General features: G+C 37.2%; 1 protein-coding gene across 4 annotated transcripts in view; it reads left to right on the top strand.

Annotated features, from left to right (window-relative positions):
• DYNC2H1 (dynein cytoplasmic 2 heavy chain 1) overlaps window positions 1-14,905 on the top strand; it is a 297,101-nt gene that overhangs the window by 105,240 nt on the left and 176,956 nt on the right. For all 4 annotated transcript variants that reach the window (XM_070426022.1, XM_070426020.1, XM_070426023.1 and 1 more), the window contains exons 53-57: window positions 1,505-1,589; window positions 8,690-8,844; window positions 10,228-10,365; window positions 14,038-14,151; window positions 14,716-14,876. In XM_070426022.1, the coding sequence (XP_070282123.1) occupies window positions 1,505-1,589; window positions 8,690-8,844; window positions 10,228-10,365; window positions 14,038-14,151; window positions 14,716-14,876 (653 nt within the window). The remainder of the gene's footprint in view (window positions 1-1,504; window positions 1,590-8,689; window positions 8,845-10,227; window positions 10,366-14,037; window positions 14,152-14,715; window positions 14,877-14,905) is intronic.

Raw genomic sequence — 14,905 nt, 5'->3', positions numbered from 1 at the left:
TGACTGCCCATTTTGGACATCCTGTGGGATCGGGCCTAAACCGGCAGTCGGACATCCCTCAAGGGGTCCCCAATTGGAGAAGGTGCAGGCTGGGCTGAGGGACCCCCCCCCCCTCCTTCATACGAATTTCGTGCTCCAGGCCTCTAGTTGACAAATAAAAACTGTATATATTTAAGGTGTACAACATGATGCTTTGATATATGTGTGTGTTTTGAAATGTTTGCCACAAACTAATTAACATAAGGAATAGATTATTTAGCCAAAACCGGTTTGGCTCAGTGGAGAGAGCGTCGGCCTGCGGACTCGGGGGTCCCGGGTTCGATACCGGTCAAGAGCATGTACCTGGGTTGCGGGCACATCCCCAGTGGGGGATGTGCAGGAGGCGGCTGATTGATGTTGCTCTCTCATCGATGTTTCTGGCTCTCTGTCTCTCTCCCTTCCTCTCTGTAAAAAATCAATAAAATATATTAAAAAAAAAAAAAAAAGGAATAGATTATTTAAAGAAAGCAAGTTTCAAAGAAATATTTCCATTTGTTTAAAAGTGTAAATTTAAAATATTCTCACAGAGGTTTAAGCGTTTTGTCAGAGTCAGTGAAGCTGTTTGAGAAAATGATTCTCTGGCTTGGGAGTCATGGCCCTTTTAAGCCCTCCATTAGTTCAGGAATCTTTTGGCTTACATTTTATTCAGCCCGAGAAATTCCGAAAATGATTTTTGACCTAGTTATGTGGATTACTTGTGCTTTCTCTTGGTATCAATGTTAACAATTAGGCGAAAGAAGTTGAAGCTTTTTGGCCTAATTTTAAAATTTCATAGTTCTATTGCTTTATTTTTTTCCAGGAAACTAAGAGTTTTTATATATTTTAAAATAGTAATAATCTTATAAGATTACCATACTTTATGTAGTAATAATGATCTGTTTATGAGGTTTTTATTTTCTTATTTGTGATAGTAGTAAAAACCTAGTTATAGCTAGGCAATAGTTTTTAGCATTCTCACTTATTAAATTGTTTTCATATACTTTTAGTTATTTCTTATTCAAGAAAAAAAAGGACCCTTAGGATTGCTTTATGCCATGAAGGCATTTTGTTATTTTTATGCCACATATTTTAATTATTATGCGATTTTAAATGGCATTTGTGATTATTTTCTAATTTAATCTAAATTGTGATTTTCTTCATTTCAGTCTAATTGTCTTTTAAGTGAGATATTGGAGCTTTTCTTAAGTGTCATTTTTTCAATCAATTAATGGTTGATATGTGTGAAATCTTGTCTAGGAAATAATGTCTTCTAAAGATGTATATATTTTGATTTTTTTCTTTTAGTCTGGAAAAAATCCTAGAAGAAAAGTGCAATTGATACTGCTGTTTGTGTGTGCATGTGTGTATGTGTGTATGTGCATGTGTGTGTGTGTCTGTGGTAAAGGTTTTTAACCTCTGATAATTGCATTTATTAAAATTTTTTCATACTGAATTGAGGTTTACAGAAATGCTCTTCATTTTTTAGATACCTGAAATGTTATTCAATGAAACAGGTAGTGAAGAAAAATATGGTGAAAAAAAAAGAAAAGAAGAAAAGAAAAAATATTCAGGTACTTTTAATGAAATTGATTTTAAATCATTTATATTTCTTAAATGGCCACCTAAAGTTACAGATCCATTAAAGATTCACGATGATTATGAATTTGAATGATACTAAGCTAACAAGGTTATATCTCTTTTGATCAAAACTAAACTTTAAAGCCCTGTTTGTTTTTAAATAAATATTTTTGTAGTTTCATGTAGGACCTAACAGAATATCTATTGTTTGAATTTAAGAAACTTATAATTATACTAGAGGCCCAGTGCATGAATTCGTGCATGGGTGGGGTCCCTAGGCCTGGCCGGTGATAGAAACCTATTGGAGGGCCGGCCGGCCGGGAGGAGGGACCCCAGGAGGTTGCCTAGCCAGGGGCTGGGGGGGTGGGGGGGGCGGGGAGTGGCTGCGGGCAGGGGCTGCAAGAGGTTGGCTGTGGGAGTGCACTGACCACCAGGGGGCAACTGCTGCATTGAGCATCTGCCCCCTGGTGGTCAGTGTGCATCATAGTGACTGGTTAACTGGTCGTAACAGTCATTTAGACTTATATATATAGACTAGAGGCCCGGTGCATGAAATTCATGCACTTGGGTCGGGGGTTGTCCCTCAGCCTGGCCTGCGCCCTCTCGCAGTCTGGGAGCCCTCAGATGATGTCCAACTCTGGGGAGCGGGCCTAAGCCGGCAGTTGGACATCCTTAGCGCTGCCGCAGAGGCAGGAGAGGCTCCTGCCACCACTTCTCTGCTCGCCAGCCATGAGCATGGTTTCTGGCTGAGCGGCGCTCCCCCTGTGGGAGTGCCTTGACCACCAGGGGGCAGTTCCAGCATTGAGCATCTGCCCTCTGGTGGTCAGTACATGTCACAGAGACCGGTCGTTTTCATTGTTTGGTCAATTTGCATATTAGCCTTTTATTATATAGGATATATAATATCCTATATAGTATAGTGCATAAAATAAAGTATATAATATACATATTTTGAATTCTAAGAAAGTGGATTACATAAAATTGAATTTTTGGAGGTTCATTTATTCAGTCATTCAACCAATACTTATTGAGGATCTACTTGTGCCAGGCAAGTAGAAGCCATAGAGTTACATATTATCAAAAGGTCAATAGTAGCCTAACACTACATTACAATGCCTATATTATTCATCTCAGTATATCGCATTATGTAGGCATTTCATATCATCACAAGAAGATGGGTGAGTACAGTGCAATAAGCTACTTTGAGAGAGAGGAGAGAGACCATATTCACATTACTTTTATTACAGTAATAGAGGCCCAATGCATAAAAATTCATGCAAGCATATGCCCTCCTTTCCGTGGCTGCCAGCACTGGCTTCCCTCCGGTGCCCAGGACCTGGTCTGCTTCCCTCCTCCGGCTGCCCTCCACACCCAGTATCTGGGTTGCTTCCCTCCTCCAACCACCCACAGGCACCCAGGACCCAGGCTGCTTCCCTCCTCCAACTGCCCTCTGGCACCTGGAACCTGGGCTGCCGGCACCAGCTTCCCTCCAGCACCCAGGACCTGGGCTGCTTCCCTCCTCCAGCTGCCCTCCAGCACCTGGAACCTGGGCTGCCGGCACCAGCTTTCCTCCAGCACCCAGGATCTGGGTTGCTTCCCTCCTCCGGCCACCCACAGGCACCCAGGACCTGGGCTGGCTTCCCTCAGGCTGCCTGCAGGCACCTGGGACCCAGCTGGCTTCCCTCCAGTCCTGGCTTCGTCAGGAAGGACATCTAGAAGACGTCCAGTCTAATTAGCATATTGCCCTTTTATATATATAGATATTTGACTCCAGTGATCTGAACACCTTCTTATTGCTTAGAGTATTTCGCTAGAAGCCTAAACTTTTTTTTAATAAATGTTTATTGTTGAAAGTATTATATATGTCTCTTTTCCCCCGCTGTTGCCCCTTCCAAACCCCTCCCCGCCAAGTCTTCACCACCCTATTATCTGTGTCTATGGGTTATACATATATGCATATGAGTTTATTGGTTAATCTCTCCCACTCCTCCGCCCACCCCTGCATTCCCTATGAGGTTTGACAATCTGTTAGATGTTTCTATGTCTCTGGGTCTATTTTTGTCTATCAGTTTATGTTGTTCATTATATTCCACATATGAGTGAGATCATGTGATATTTATCTTTCTCTGACTGGCTTATTTCACTTAGTATGATGCTCTTCAGTTCCACCCATGCTGTTGCAAATGGTAAGAGTTCCTTCTTTTTTACAGCAGCATAGTATTCCATTGTATAGATGTACCACAGCCTTTTAATCCATTCAGCTGCTGATGGGCACTTAGATTGTTTCCAAAAACAATCTAAACCGGCGGTTCTCAACCTTGGCTGCACATTAGAATCACCTGGGAATCATCCTCCAGAAATTCTGTTTCTTTGTTAAGGGGTGGGGCCACAACATTAGTAACAAAGAAACAGAATTTCCGGAGGATGAGGCCCAGAAATCAGGATTTTAAAAAGATTCCCAGGTGATTCTAATGTGCAGCCAAGGTTGAGAACCACTGATCTAAGCTATTGTAAATTGCACTGCTATGAACATAGGGCTGCATATGTTCTTTCTGATGGGTGTTTCTGAATTCTTGGGATATATTCCTAGAAGTGGAATAACTGGGTCAAATGGTAGTTCCACTTGTAATTTTTTGAGGAAACTCCAAACTGTTTTCCACAGAGGCTGCCTCAGTCTGTATTCCCACCAGCAGTGTATGAGGTTTCCTTTATTTCTAGATCCTTGTCAACACTTGTCCTTTGTTGATTTGTTGATGATAGCCATACTAACCTCTGTGAGGTGGTATCTCATAGTCATTTTGATTTGCATCTCTGGGGTGATTAGTGACTTTGAGCATTTTTTCATATGCCTTTTGGCCTTCCATATGTCCATTTTGGAAAAGTGTCTATTAAGGTCCTTTGCCCATTTTTAATTGGATTGTTTATCTTCCTTTTGTATGAGTTCCCTGTAAATTTTGGAGGTTAACCCCGTATTGGATGTCACATTGGCAAATATGTTCTCTCATGCAGTGGGCTCTCTTGTTATTTTGTTGATGGTTTCTTTTGCTGTGCAGAAGCTTTTTATTTTGATGTAGTCCCATTTGTATATTTTCTCCTTAGATTCCATTGTCCTAGGATGTGTATCCGTAAAGATATTGCTACGAGAGATGTCTAAGATTTTGTTGCCAATGGTTTCTCCTAAAATTTTTAGGGTTTCATGTCCTACATTTAAGTCTTTTCTCCATTTTGAGTTTATTTTTGTGTATGGTGTAAGTTGGTGGACTAATTTCATTTTTTTGCATGCATCTGTCCAATTTTCCCAATATTATTTATTGAAGAGATTGTCATGACTCCATTGTATGCTCTTGCCTCCTTTGTCAAATATTAATTGGGCATAATGGCTTGGGTCGATTTCTGGGTTCTCCGTTCTGTTCCATTGGTCTATCTGTCTGTTCTTGTGCTAGTACCATACAGTTTTGAGTATAATGGCTTTGTAGTATAACTTGGTATTGTGATCTTCCAACTTTGTTCTTCTTTCTCAAGATTGCTATGGTTATTTGGGGTTTTTTTGGATCCATATAAGTTTTGGAGAGTTTGTTCTAGGTCTGTGAAATAAGCTGTTGGTATTTTGATAGGGATTACATTGAATCTATAGCTTGCTTTTGGTAGTATGGACATTTAAAAAAAAATTTATTGATTGATTAAGTTATTACATATGTGTCCTTATCCCCACATTGCCCTCCATATCCCCCACTCATGCCCTCACCCCCCCTGTTGTCTGTGTCCATTGGTTAGGCCTATATGCATGCCTATAAGTCCTTTGGTTGATCTCTCCCTCTTATCTCCACCCTCCCCTACCTTCCCTCTGAGGTTTGATGGTCTGATTGATGTTTCTCTGTCTCTGGATCTGTTTTTGTTCATCAGTTTATGTTGTTCATTATACTCCATAAATGAGTGAGATCATGTGATATTTATCTTTCTCCGACTGGCTTATTTCACTTAGCATAATGCTCTCCAGTTCCATCCATGCTATTACAAATGGTAAGAACTCCTTTTATTACCACCATGTAGAATTCCATTGTGTAGATGTACCACAGTTTTTTAATCCACTCATCTGCTGATGGGCACTTAGGCTGTTTCCAAATCTTAGCTATGGTGAATTGTGTTGCTATGAACATAGGGGTGCATATATCCTTTCTAATTGGTGTTTCTAGTTTCTTGGGATATATTCCTAGAAGTGGGATCACTGGGTCAAATGGGAGTTTCATTTTTAGTTTTTTGAGGAAACTCAATACTGTTCCCCACAGTGGCTACACCAGTCTGCATTCCCACCAGCAGTGCACAAGGGTTCCTTTTTATCCACATTCTCGCCAGCACTTGTCATTTGTTGATTTGTTGATGATAGCCATTCTGACAGGTGTGAGATGGTACAGCATTGTCATTTTGATTGGCATCTCTCGGATGATTAGTGGCTTTGAGCATGTTTTCATACGTCCCTTGGCCTTTCTTCTGTTTTCTTTTTTTAAAAATATATTTTATTGATTTTTTACAGAGAGGAAGGGAGAGGGATAGAGAGTTAGAAACATGTATGAGAGAGAAGCATCGATCAGTTGCCTCCTGCACATCCCCTACTGGGGATGTGCCTGCAACCAAGGTACATGCCCTTGACCGGAATCAAACCTGGGACCCATCAGTCCCCAGGCCGATGCTCTATCCAGTGAGCCAAACCAGCTAGGCTAGGGCTTTCTTCTGTCTTTTTTCGAAAAGTATCTATTTAGATCCATTGCCCACTTTTTGATTGGGTTGTTTATCTTCCTTTTGTTAAGTTTTATGAGTTCCCTGTAAATGTTTATTTTGATGTAGTCCCATTTGTTTATTTTCTCTTTAGTTTCCCTTCCCCTAGGAGCAGTATCAGTGAAGAATTTGCTTTGGCATATGTCTGAGATTTTGCTGCCTGTGGATTCCTCTAGTATTTTTATGGTTTCCCGTTTTATGTTTAAATCCTTTATCCATTTTGAGTTTATTTTTGTGTGTGGTGTAAGTTGGTGGACTAGTTTCATTTTTTTTTGCATGTATCTATCCAATTTTCCCAACACCATTTTTTGAGGAGACTGTCTTGACTCCATTGTATGTTCATGCCTCCTTTGTCAAATATTAATTGAGCATAGTGGTTTCGGTTGATTTCTGGGTTCTCTATTCTATTCCATTGATCTATATGTCTGTTCTTGTGCCAGTACCAGGCTGTTTTGAGAACAGTGGCTTTGTAATACAGCTTGATATCTGGTATTGAGATCCCACCTACTTTGTTCTTCTTTCTCAGGATTGCTGCAGTTATTCGGGGTCATTTTTTTATTCCAGATGAATTTTTGGAAAGTTCGTTCTAGGTCTGTTAAATATGCCGTTGGTATTTTAATGGGGAGTGCATTGAATCTATAGATTGCTTTGGGTAGTATGGACATTTTGATGATGTTGATTCTACCAATCCATGAACATGGTATGTTCTTCCATCTGTTTATGTCTTCCTCTATCTCTTTTTTCAGTGTCCTGTAATTTTCTGCATATAGGTCTTTTACCTCCTTAGTTAGGTTTATTCTTAGGTATCTTAATTTTTTTGGTGCAATGGTAAATGGGATTGCTTTTTTAGTCTCTCTTTCTGTAAGTTCACTATTGGTGTATAGAAATGCCATAGATTTCTTGGCGTTAATTTTGTATCCTGCTACACTGCCGAATTCATTTATTAAGTATAATAATTTTTTGATGGAGTCTTGAGGGTTTTCTATGTACAATATCATGTCATCTGCAAATAAGGACTCTAATGCAGTGGTTCGCAACCTTCTGGCCCTTTAAATTCAGTTCCTCATGTTGTGACCCCAACCATAAAATTATTTTCGTTGCTACTTCATAACTGTAATGTTGCTACTGTTATGAAACGTAATTTAAATATCTGATATGCAGGATGGTCTTAGGTGACCCCTGTGAAAGGGTTGTTCGACCGCCAAAGGGGTCGCGACCCACAGGTTGAGAACCCGCTGGTAATGTTTCAAATAAATTTCTTATCTCTGATTCATTTATCTCTTCTTCTGGAGAATTCTTTTGTTCTTTCATTTGGGAGTTGTTTCTTTGTCACCTCATTTTGGCTGTCTGTTTGGGTTTGTGACTATTTATTAGGTAGATCCTCTACACCTCTCAATCTCTAGTGCAGGACAGTGTCAAATGTTGTTTCTGGCAAATTAGATCAGGCAAAGACTCAAAGCCTCCAGAGACCGAACGGCTCTCCGCCTGCAGACTGATAGGATTTTGATTTCAATTGCCCCCAGGCAATTGTCCTCAGTGGTGAGAGTTTTTTTTCAACAGGGTGGAGCAGTTGCTTCTTCCTGGAGGCTAATTGTTATTTTCAGTCTCTTAAGTGGCCTCAGGGCAAGGTGTTTTCCAAGAGGGTGGGTCAAGTGTCTCCCCTCCCTACCCCCACAAGCAGGGCAAATGTTTGTGTGGGAAAGATGTTCTCTGTTGCATGAGGTGATGACTCAGTACAGGAAACTGTTAATCTCTGCCTTCTGAGCTCTAACCCCTGAGTCCCCAATTGTGGTGTCTGCTCACATAGCTCCAGTCCACCCTGCCCTCCCTCTGCCTAAGCACAAGGTGGGTGGTTCCACAGGGAATTTTGTGCATTTCAAGAGGATGCCTGAATTTTCAGTCGTTGCTCCCTGGCAGGCAGCAACCCCACTGCTTTTCACAGCCAGATGTTATGTGGGTACCCTTCTCAATTTTAGTGCTCTCTGCTGGGGGGCCCAGCTTGGTGATTAAATCCCAGAGTTCTCAGTGGCTTCCTCCACAGCTGAAATATCTCTCCAGAACTTCAGCTGTTGTCTATGGGTCCCCAACCAGCCCTTTCACCCTTCTGCCCCTCTTACCAGTCTCTATGCAGTCTCTATTTTTGGTTCTTGGGTATCAGGGTTCTCTTCTGCGAGTCTTCAGTTGACTATTCATGAAGTTTTTCTGTATTTTAGTTGTAATTCCAGCCTATTCCTGGGAGCATGTCCATGCAGCCTATTTTCTCTAATTCTTAATGGATCATGCATATATTAAGTAATTTTTGTTTTCTATCTCTTTCTAGTTGATCCTGATTTTTTAAAATCATTTTTATTAATCCATGAATCTTGTAAAGCATATGGTGCTACACCAAGCCGATATATGACCTTCTTACATGTATATTCTGCCATTAGTAGCAGCAAGAAAAAGGAGTTATTAAAAAGGCAAAGTCATTTACAGGTATAATATTGGTAATCTTGAATTATCTATAAGAACAACAATCCTTGTTTTCTGTGGTATATATTTAATATAAGTAAACATTTTACTATATTAAATGCCTTGTTTGTATTGCCCACTAAATTGTAGTAATGTTTTTATATTTTTTGATTCAATAATTATTCCTCTTCTTAAGTGTATGGTATTTTTGTGGTATTATAGCTTATGTTGCTGTCATTAAAAGTCCCTATCACATGAAAGCATTTTAAAAATTCTGAAGTACCTATTATTGATTAAAACATAGCCATGATTATGCTTTATAATAAACATTCAAATTATATTTTATATAAAACATTCTAGCCATGTCACTCAGTGCTTTCTGAATATTTTCCTCTTTTATAATTTTAGAGCTTAAGCAAAATGTGGCATTAAAATGCCAGCTTCAGAAGTTGTCAGCATTTTCTTTTTAAAGTTTTAGCTTCTCTTTGTTAGTGTAATAAACTAGAATTTATCTTAATTTATAGTATCTTTATCCATTTTTCTAATGATTAATTTTTATTTATTTTAAGCCACTAACTGTACATGCTTTGAGAGGTTTAATTTCTTGATTTAGTTCTCTAGGCTTCTGTGGATAAATCACTTAAGCTTGCTAAGTTGCAGCTTAGTTGGGTCAGTGGTTGTTGTGTGTGTGTGTGTATTAGATAAAGGATATATTTAAAGAACCAGTACAATGCCTGTCCTCTATATTGGGGACTAATAAATATTGGTTACATTCCTTTTTTGCCATTACTATCTGCCTAAATTTTCTGACAAACACCCAAGTCATAGAAAAGAGGTAATATTTTTCATGTCTATTCCTTGGATAGTTCATGGGCAGTGGGATACCATAATTGCCAGGCCAGAGTCAAATGATCACCCAAAGAATTGGCAAGGATTTTGAAGAATAACCCACCAGAACCACATGTGAAGCAGTGTCTTATAAAAAATATAGATATTAGACAGACAAGTCCAAATGTTCAGTATACAAAAAATGGCCCATGAATTCTTTTACCACCATTTATGAGACTGAAAATGGGAAAGATTTGCTGAATTTTTTCTTGCTTTCTATTTTCTTTCTCATCTACTACAGTAGATAAAAACCTTGTGCTTAAGCTATCAAATATGTGTTGATCTGTTTAGCTTTATTGTGATGCTTAAGAATCTGTTTTTTAAGCCTCTTTGGAGTCTTTTACTATATCTTAATGGTTATACAATTGAATAAATCAGTATAATTTGCAATTAAAAAAAACTAAGTTTACTTGTGAATGTTTTATATGTGCACATTTGCATTTTTGCTTGAGATTATAGGCTGTGTGTGTCTGAAATTTCTTTTAAAAAATATTGCCAATCAATATTTTATTAATACAGGCTGGTGTATCTAAACTAAATGAAGCTAAAGCCCTTGTGGATGAACTGAACAGAAAAGCTGGAGAACAAAGTGTGTTACTTAAAACTAAGCAAGATGAGGCGGACGCTGCCCTTCAGGAGATCACAGTATCAATGCAGGTGATGTTCAGAGAGCAGAGGGATGCAAGCAATAGGGAGCCATTCATACCTGATTGTTCATCAGTGTGAGAAATACCCTTTTTACTTAAGTGACTTAAAAACACTGCTTGTCTATGCTGAGTCTGACTAATAGTATTGTGTGCTTGAGCTTTTGTAAAAGAACATGGTATTTTCACATTGTTTTAAATCTTAACTATTTTCTCCTCAATTCATCATATAATAATTTATCTATAACCCATAAATGTAAAAATATAAACATTTTAAATTTGTATAGATTTGTCTATGAGCAATTTTATTTGTTTACCCTCTGCTAGTTGTTGATATTTTATTTTATTTTTACAAAAACTGTTTTCTCTCTCTCTCTCTCTGTCTCTCATCAATGAACATATCCTTAGGTGAGTATTTTTTAAAAAAGCTATCTTCATTAGGCTTCATGGGTTTTCCCTGTCTTTATATTCTCAGTATTTATAAAATAAGTCTTTATTCATTCTATTTATATTTTCATGATATTTTAATATTTTAATTGTATTCCCTTTTGTCATTGCCTTTCTTTGTTAAACCCTTTCAAATATTTCTTTTACTTTTTTTTTCATTCCTTTACAACCATCTACACAAATATTTCTTTTTTTGTCCGGGTATTCTTTTATGTCTTCATATCCTTTCATGATGCTCTCGTACATTTTGGTTCCTCCTTTCTTTTCAATCCTCACCTGAGGGCATATTGATTTTTACTGAGAGAGAGAGAGAGAAATAGAGAGAGAAACACACTGATTGGTTGCCTTCCTTATGTACCCCGACCTGGGATTGAACCCGCAACCTAGGTATGTGCTCTGAGTGGTAATTGAGCTGCAACATTTTGGTGTACAGGATGACACTTCAACTAACTGACCCACTAGCCAGGGCACACTCAAAGCTATTTTAACTCTTGATCCTTTGAAGTGTGAACTGTTTTTTCTCTCCCTTGAAATCTTTTAGATCTTTGTTTTTCTTGCTCTGAAAGTTATGACCTCTGCCTTGGTTTAGGTTTATTTTCATTCAATGTGTCAGATACCATGTGGGTTCTATCCACCTGAAAACGTATGGGTAATTTCCTTAAATTCCTTGATAATTCCTTTTCCTTCATTTCTCTGTTCTTGCTTTTTAGAATATTTATTATTTTGTCTTGGAGCTTCCTGGTCTAGCTCTGTAATTTTCTTGTTTTCTAACCTGTTTTCTTTTCTATAGTTTTGCTTTAATTTCTTCAGAATTTCCTCAACTTTATTTTCTAATTCTCCTACTGAATTTTTCATTTCTGCTGTTATATTATTTTTCAGGAAGTTTTTTTTAAACCTCTAAATGTTCCCTTTTGGGAGTGTTCTCTTTTTTTGTTTCAGTGTAGCAGTATCTCTACTTAGCTCTCAGAGGATATTTTATGAAATTTCCTTTTTCTCAAATATAGTATATTTTATTTTGTCTTCTCACTATTCACAAAAGGGGCTTCCTTTTTGTCTGGTCATCTTCATTGGAAATCCGAATATGGGAAGGGGACTTACATATTGTGAGCTCTAAAAGAGGGTTGTCTGGACTGATTCGAATGACATAATGAAAGGGATAGTTCACCTGATAGGTCAAAATAGATTCATTGGCATATGGGAAATTTTTATCATTTCCAGATAATTGATGGTTATGTACATATTCAGTATTTCCAAGATAATTTTGAGTCCCTTACCTGGTAAGTGGTGTATCAGAAAATCAAATGTGATTTTCATATTGTAAAACTTTTTTCTGAAGGCAGTTTAGAACCAAATTAATATAAATATTTTTTTAAAGCAGCAGGCAATTTTGATTATGAAAAACATCTGTCAAATACCTCTTAACTTCAAAGAGTGATTTGAAATATGGAAAAAGTGAAGGCTAAGTAAGGATAATAGTAATTGTGTATTTATAAAAGGAAAATATTCAATACTATGGTGTCTGTGTTCTCTCAGACTAGTGAACAAGAGTAATATACATTGACTGCTTTAATACTCTTTTCTCTGGGATACTCTAAAAAGAGGGTTTTCTAAGACTGTTGCTAGTTGTATTGGCTGACAGAAGAATAAGTGTATATGTCATATTATAAGTTAATTAGTTTTGCTTAATTGTAAATAGCAGACATTTCCGTTTATTATTTTATTTTTAAAAAAAAGAGAGACAGCTTAAATACCAAACTGTGCAACTTCTAAAGTTGGTGGCATGAGGCGTGTACAAATTAAATATAATAGGAACTCAGAATAAGGGTAACTTCCATTTGGAAGAGAAATTTAATAAAAGAAGGAACACATCAGCTGGGCCTTTAAAGAAGATTTTGATTGTGGAGATAAAGAAAATACTTTTCCTGTTTAGGAATGGTAGCAGATACAAAGGGAGAGGTGCTTATGGAAGGTAGAAAATTCGATTGAGCTGATGATGTGTAAGGTACCTGAAGAAAAGAGTGGGATATAGAAAGTTGGTTGGTTCAGTGATTCTCAATTTTGATTATAGATTGGAACCACCTTGGAAGTCTTTAAAAATATCTGTGGCCTAGCTGCATCCAGAATAAGTAAATCAACACACTTGGCAATAGGACACCAGGCATTAATTTTTAAGCTCCCTGAATGATTATAATATGTTTGAGAACCACTGTTGTAAGGACTTTTGACAGGTTTCTTGATTAATTTCCTCTTTGGTTTTTCTATTATTATAAAAAAAAATACAAACATTCATAGTATTTAAGCATTTTTATGTATGTAGGACCCTTGATTTTGCTTTCAGGAGCAAGAAAATAATTCATGTCTTATTTATATACTAGAGGCCTGGTGCTTGGATTCATGGACTGGTGGGGTCCCTAGGCCTGGCCTGCGGGGATCAGCCGAAAGTGGCAGTCCGACATCCCCTGAGGGGTCCCGGATTGCGAGAGGGCACAGGCTAGGCTGAGTGGGCCTCTAGTATGCGTATAAGATCTGTGGTTAATCTCTTCCCGCGCTCCCTCCTCCGCTCTTTTCTCTGAGATTCATCAGTGTGTTCCATGTTTCCATGCCTGTGCAGTGAGCATCTGCCCCCTGGTGATCATGCGCATCATAGCTACCGGTCGAATGGTTGGAAACTTAGCATATTAGCTATATATATATATAATTTATTGTCCTTTGAATTTTTACTAATTTTGTTCATATATTTCCCTTCAAATTATTGTCATGATTTCAATTAATTTTTCTCAAAAATAAAGTATAGAAACTTCTAATATACTGTAGTCTTTAAGAATTATTAGTCTTTACTATTAGAATTATAGAAGACTTCATTTTTACTTCCTCATTTATGAAATTAGCATAATAGTACTAACCTCTCTGGGGTTTTTTTTTTTTTTTTGCAAGTGTTAACTGTGTATTATAATCATTTTCTAATTTATGTATTTCTGACTTGTTTGGTTTATATATAATAAGCATTTAGTGCTTTGCTGTCCAAAAAAATTAAAACATATAAAGCATAGGAACTTCCTGATAGTAAATAGAGTATATTGTATCATTGGTTTTCCAGGCTCTTTAGAAATTCTGATGTCAAATTAGAAAATCATTTAATAGAAAATGTCATTTTGAAAAAACTTATATTTTAGGTATCATGCTTTTAAATTTCGAGTGCATTAAAATTTGTGGGGATTTCATTTAAATATTTCTGTAGGATGCAAGTGAGCAAAAGACAGAACTTGAAAAACTGAAGCATAGAATAGCAGACGAAGTTGTTAAAATTGAAGAAAGAAAAAACAAAATTGATGATGAATTAAAAGAAGTACAGGTAAGACTAACATTTTTGACTATCAATTGTATATAGGAGTTTAAACATTATTTGCTGAAGTTATGTTCTAATAGCATCAAATGTGGCTGTAACTAGAATATTATTTGTAAAAGAAGCAGGAAGGGAATTCTCCTAGGAGAAGTAAGCAAATTAATTGATGGTAATTAAAAAAAAATAATCTGTTTCCTGTGAATCATGTTGTTTTGACTGTGGAGGAAAAAAATGTGTTGTAGGTAAATTAAGACAAACTCGTAGGCTCCTTTTCTGGAGATTTGACTAAATTAACTAAATAGTCTTAGAATATAAAGAGCTTTGAAACTGGCAACTTGTCTCAAAACAAATTAGATCTTTCAGATTAGAGTGATGCTGTTATGGCAAGGACTCTTACTTTCTTGACTTTGAACATTTTGTACTTTATGTTTTAAAGCATTTTGATATTGGAAGAGAAAGCATGTTTAACTAGAGTCATTTTATTAAAATGACAAATATGCAATGATTTGTAATGATCTAACAATTTTTTTATGTGTATATTTTGAAGTTGAAAATGCCCTTTATGTCTTTTAGCCTCTAGTGTATGAAGCGAAACTAGCAGTTGGAAACATTAAGCCAGAATCTCTTTCAGAAATTCGCTCACTGCGTATGCCCCCTGATGTAATCAGGGACATTCTTGAAGGAGTTTTAAGGTTGATGGGTATCTTTGATACATCTTGGGTGAGCATGAAAAGGTAAGTTTTTGAATTTGTGAAAAATGTTA

The sequence above is a fragment of the Myotis yumanensis genome, unplaced genomic scaffold (assembly GCF_028538775.1).
Source record: "Myotis yumanensis isolate MYYU_CA2020_CCGP unplaced genomic scaffold, mMyoYum1.0.hap1 SCAF_10, whole genome shotgun sequence".
NCBI lineage: Eukaryota > Metazoa > Chordata > Mammalia > Chiroptera > Vespertilionidae > Myotis > Myotis yumanensis.
This window is presented reverse-complemented; position numbering and strand designations above follow the sequence as displayed.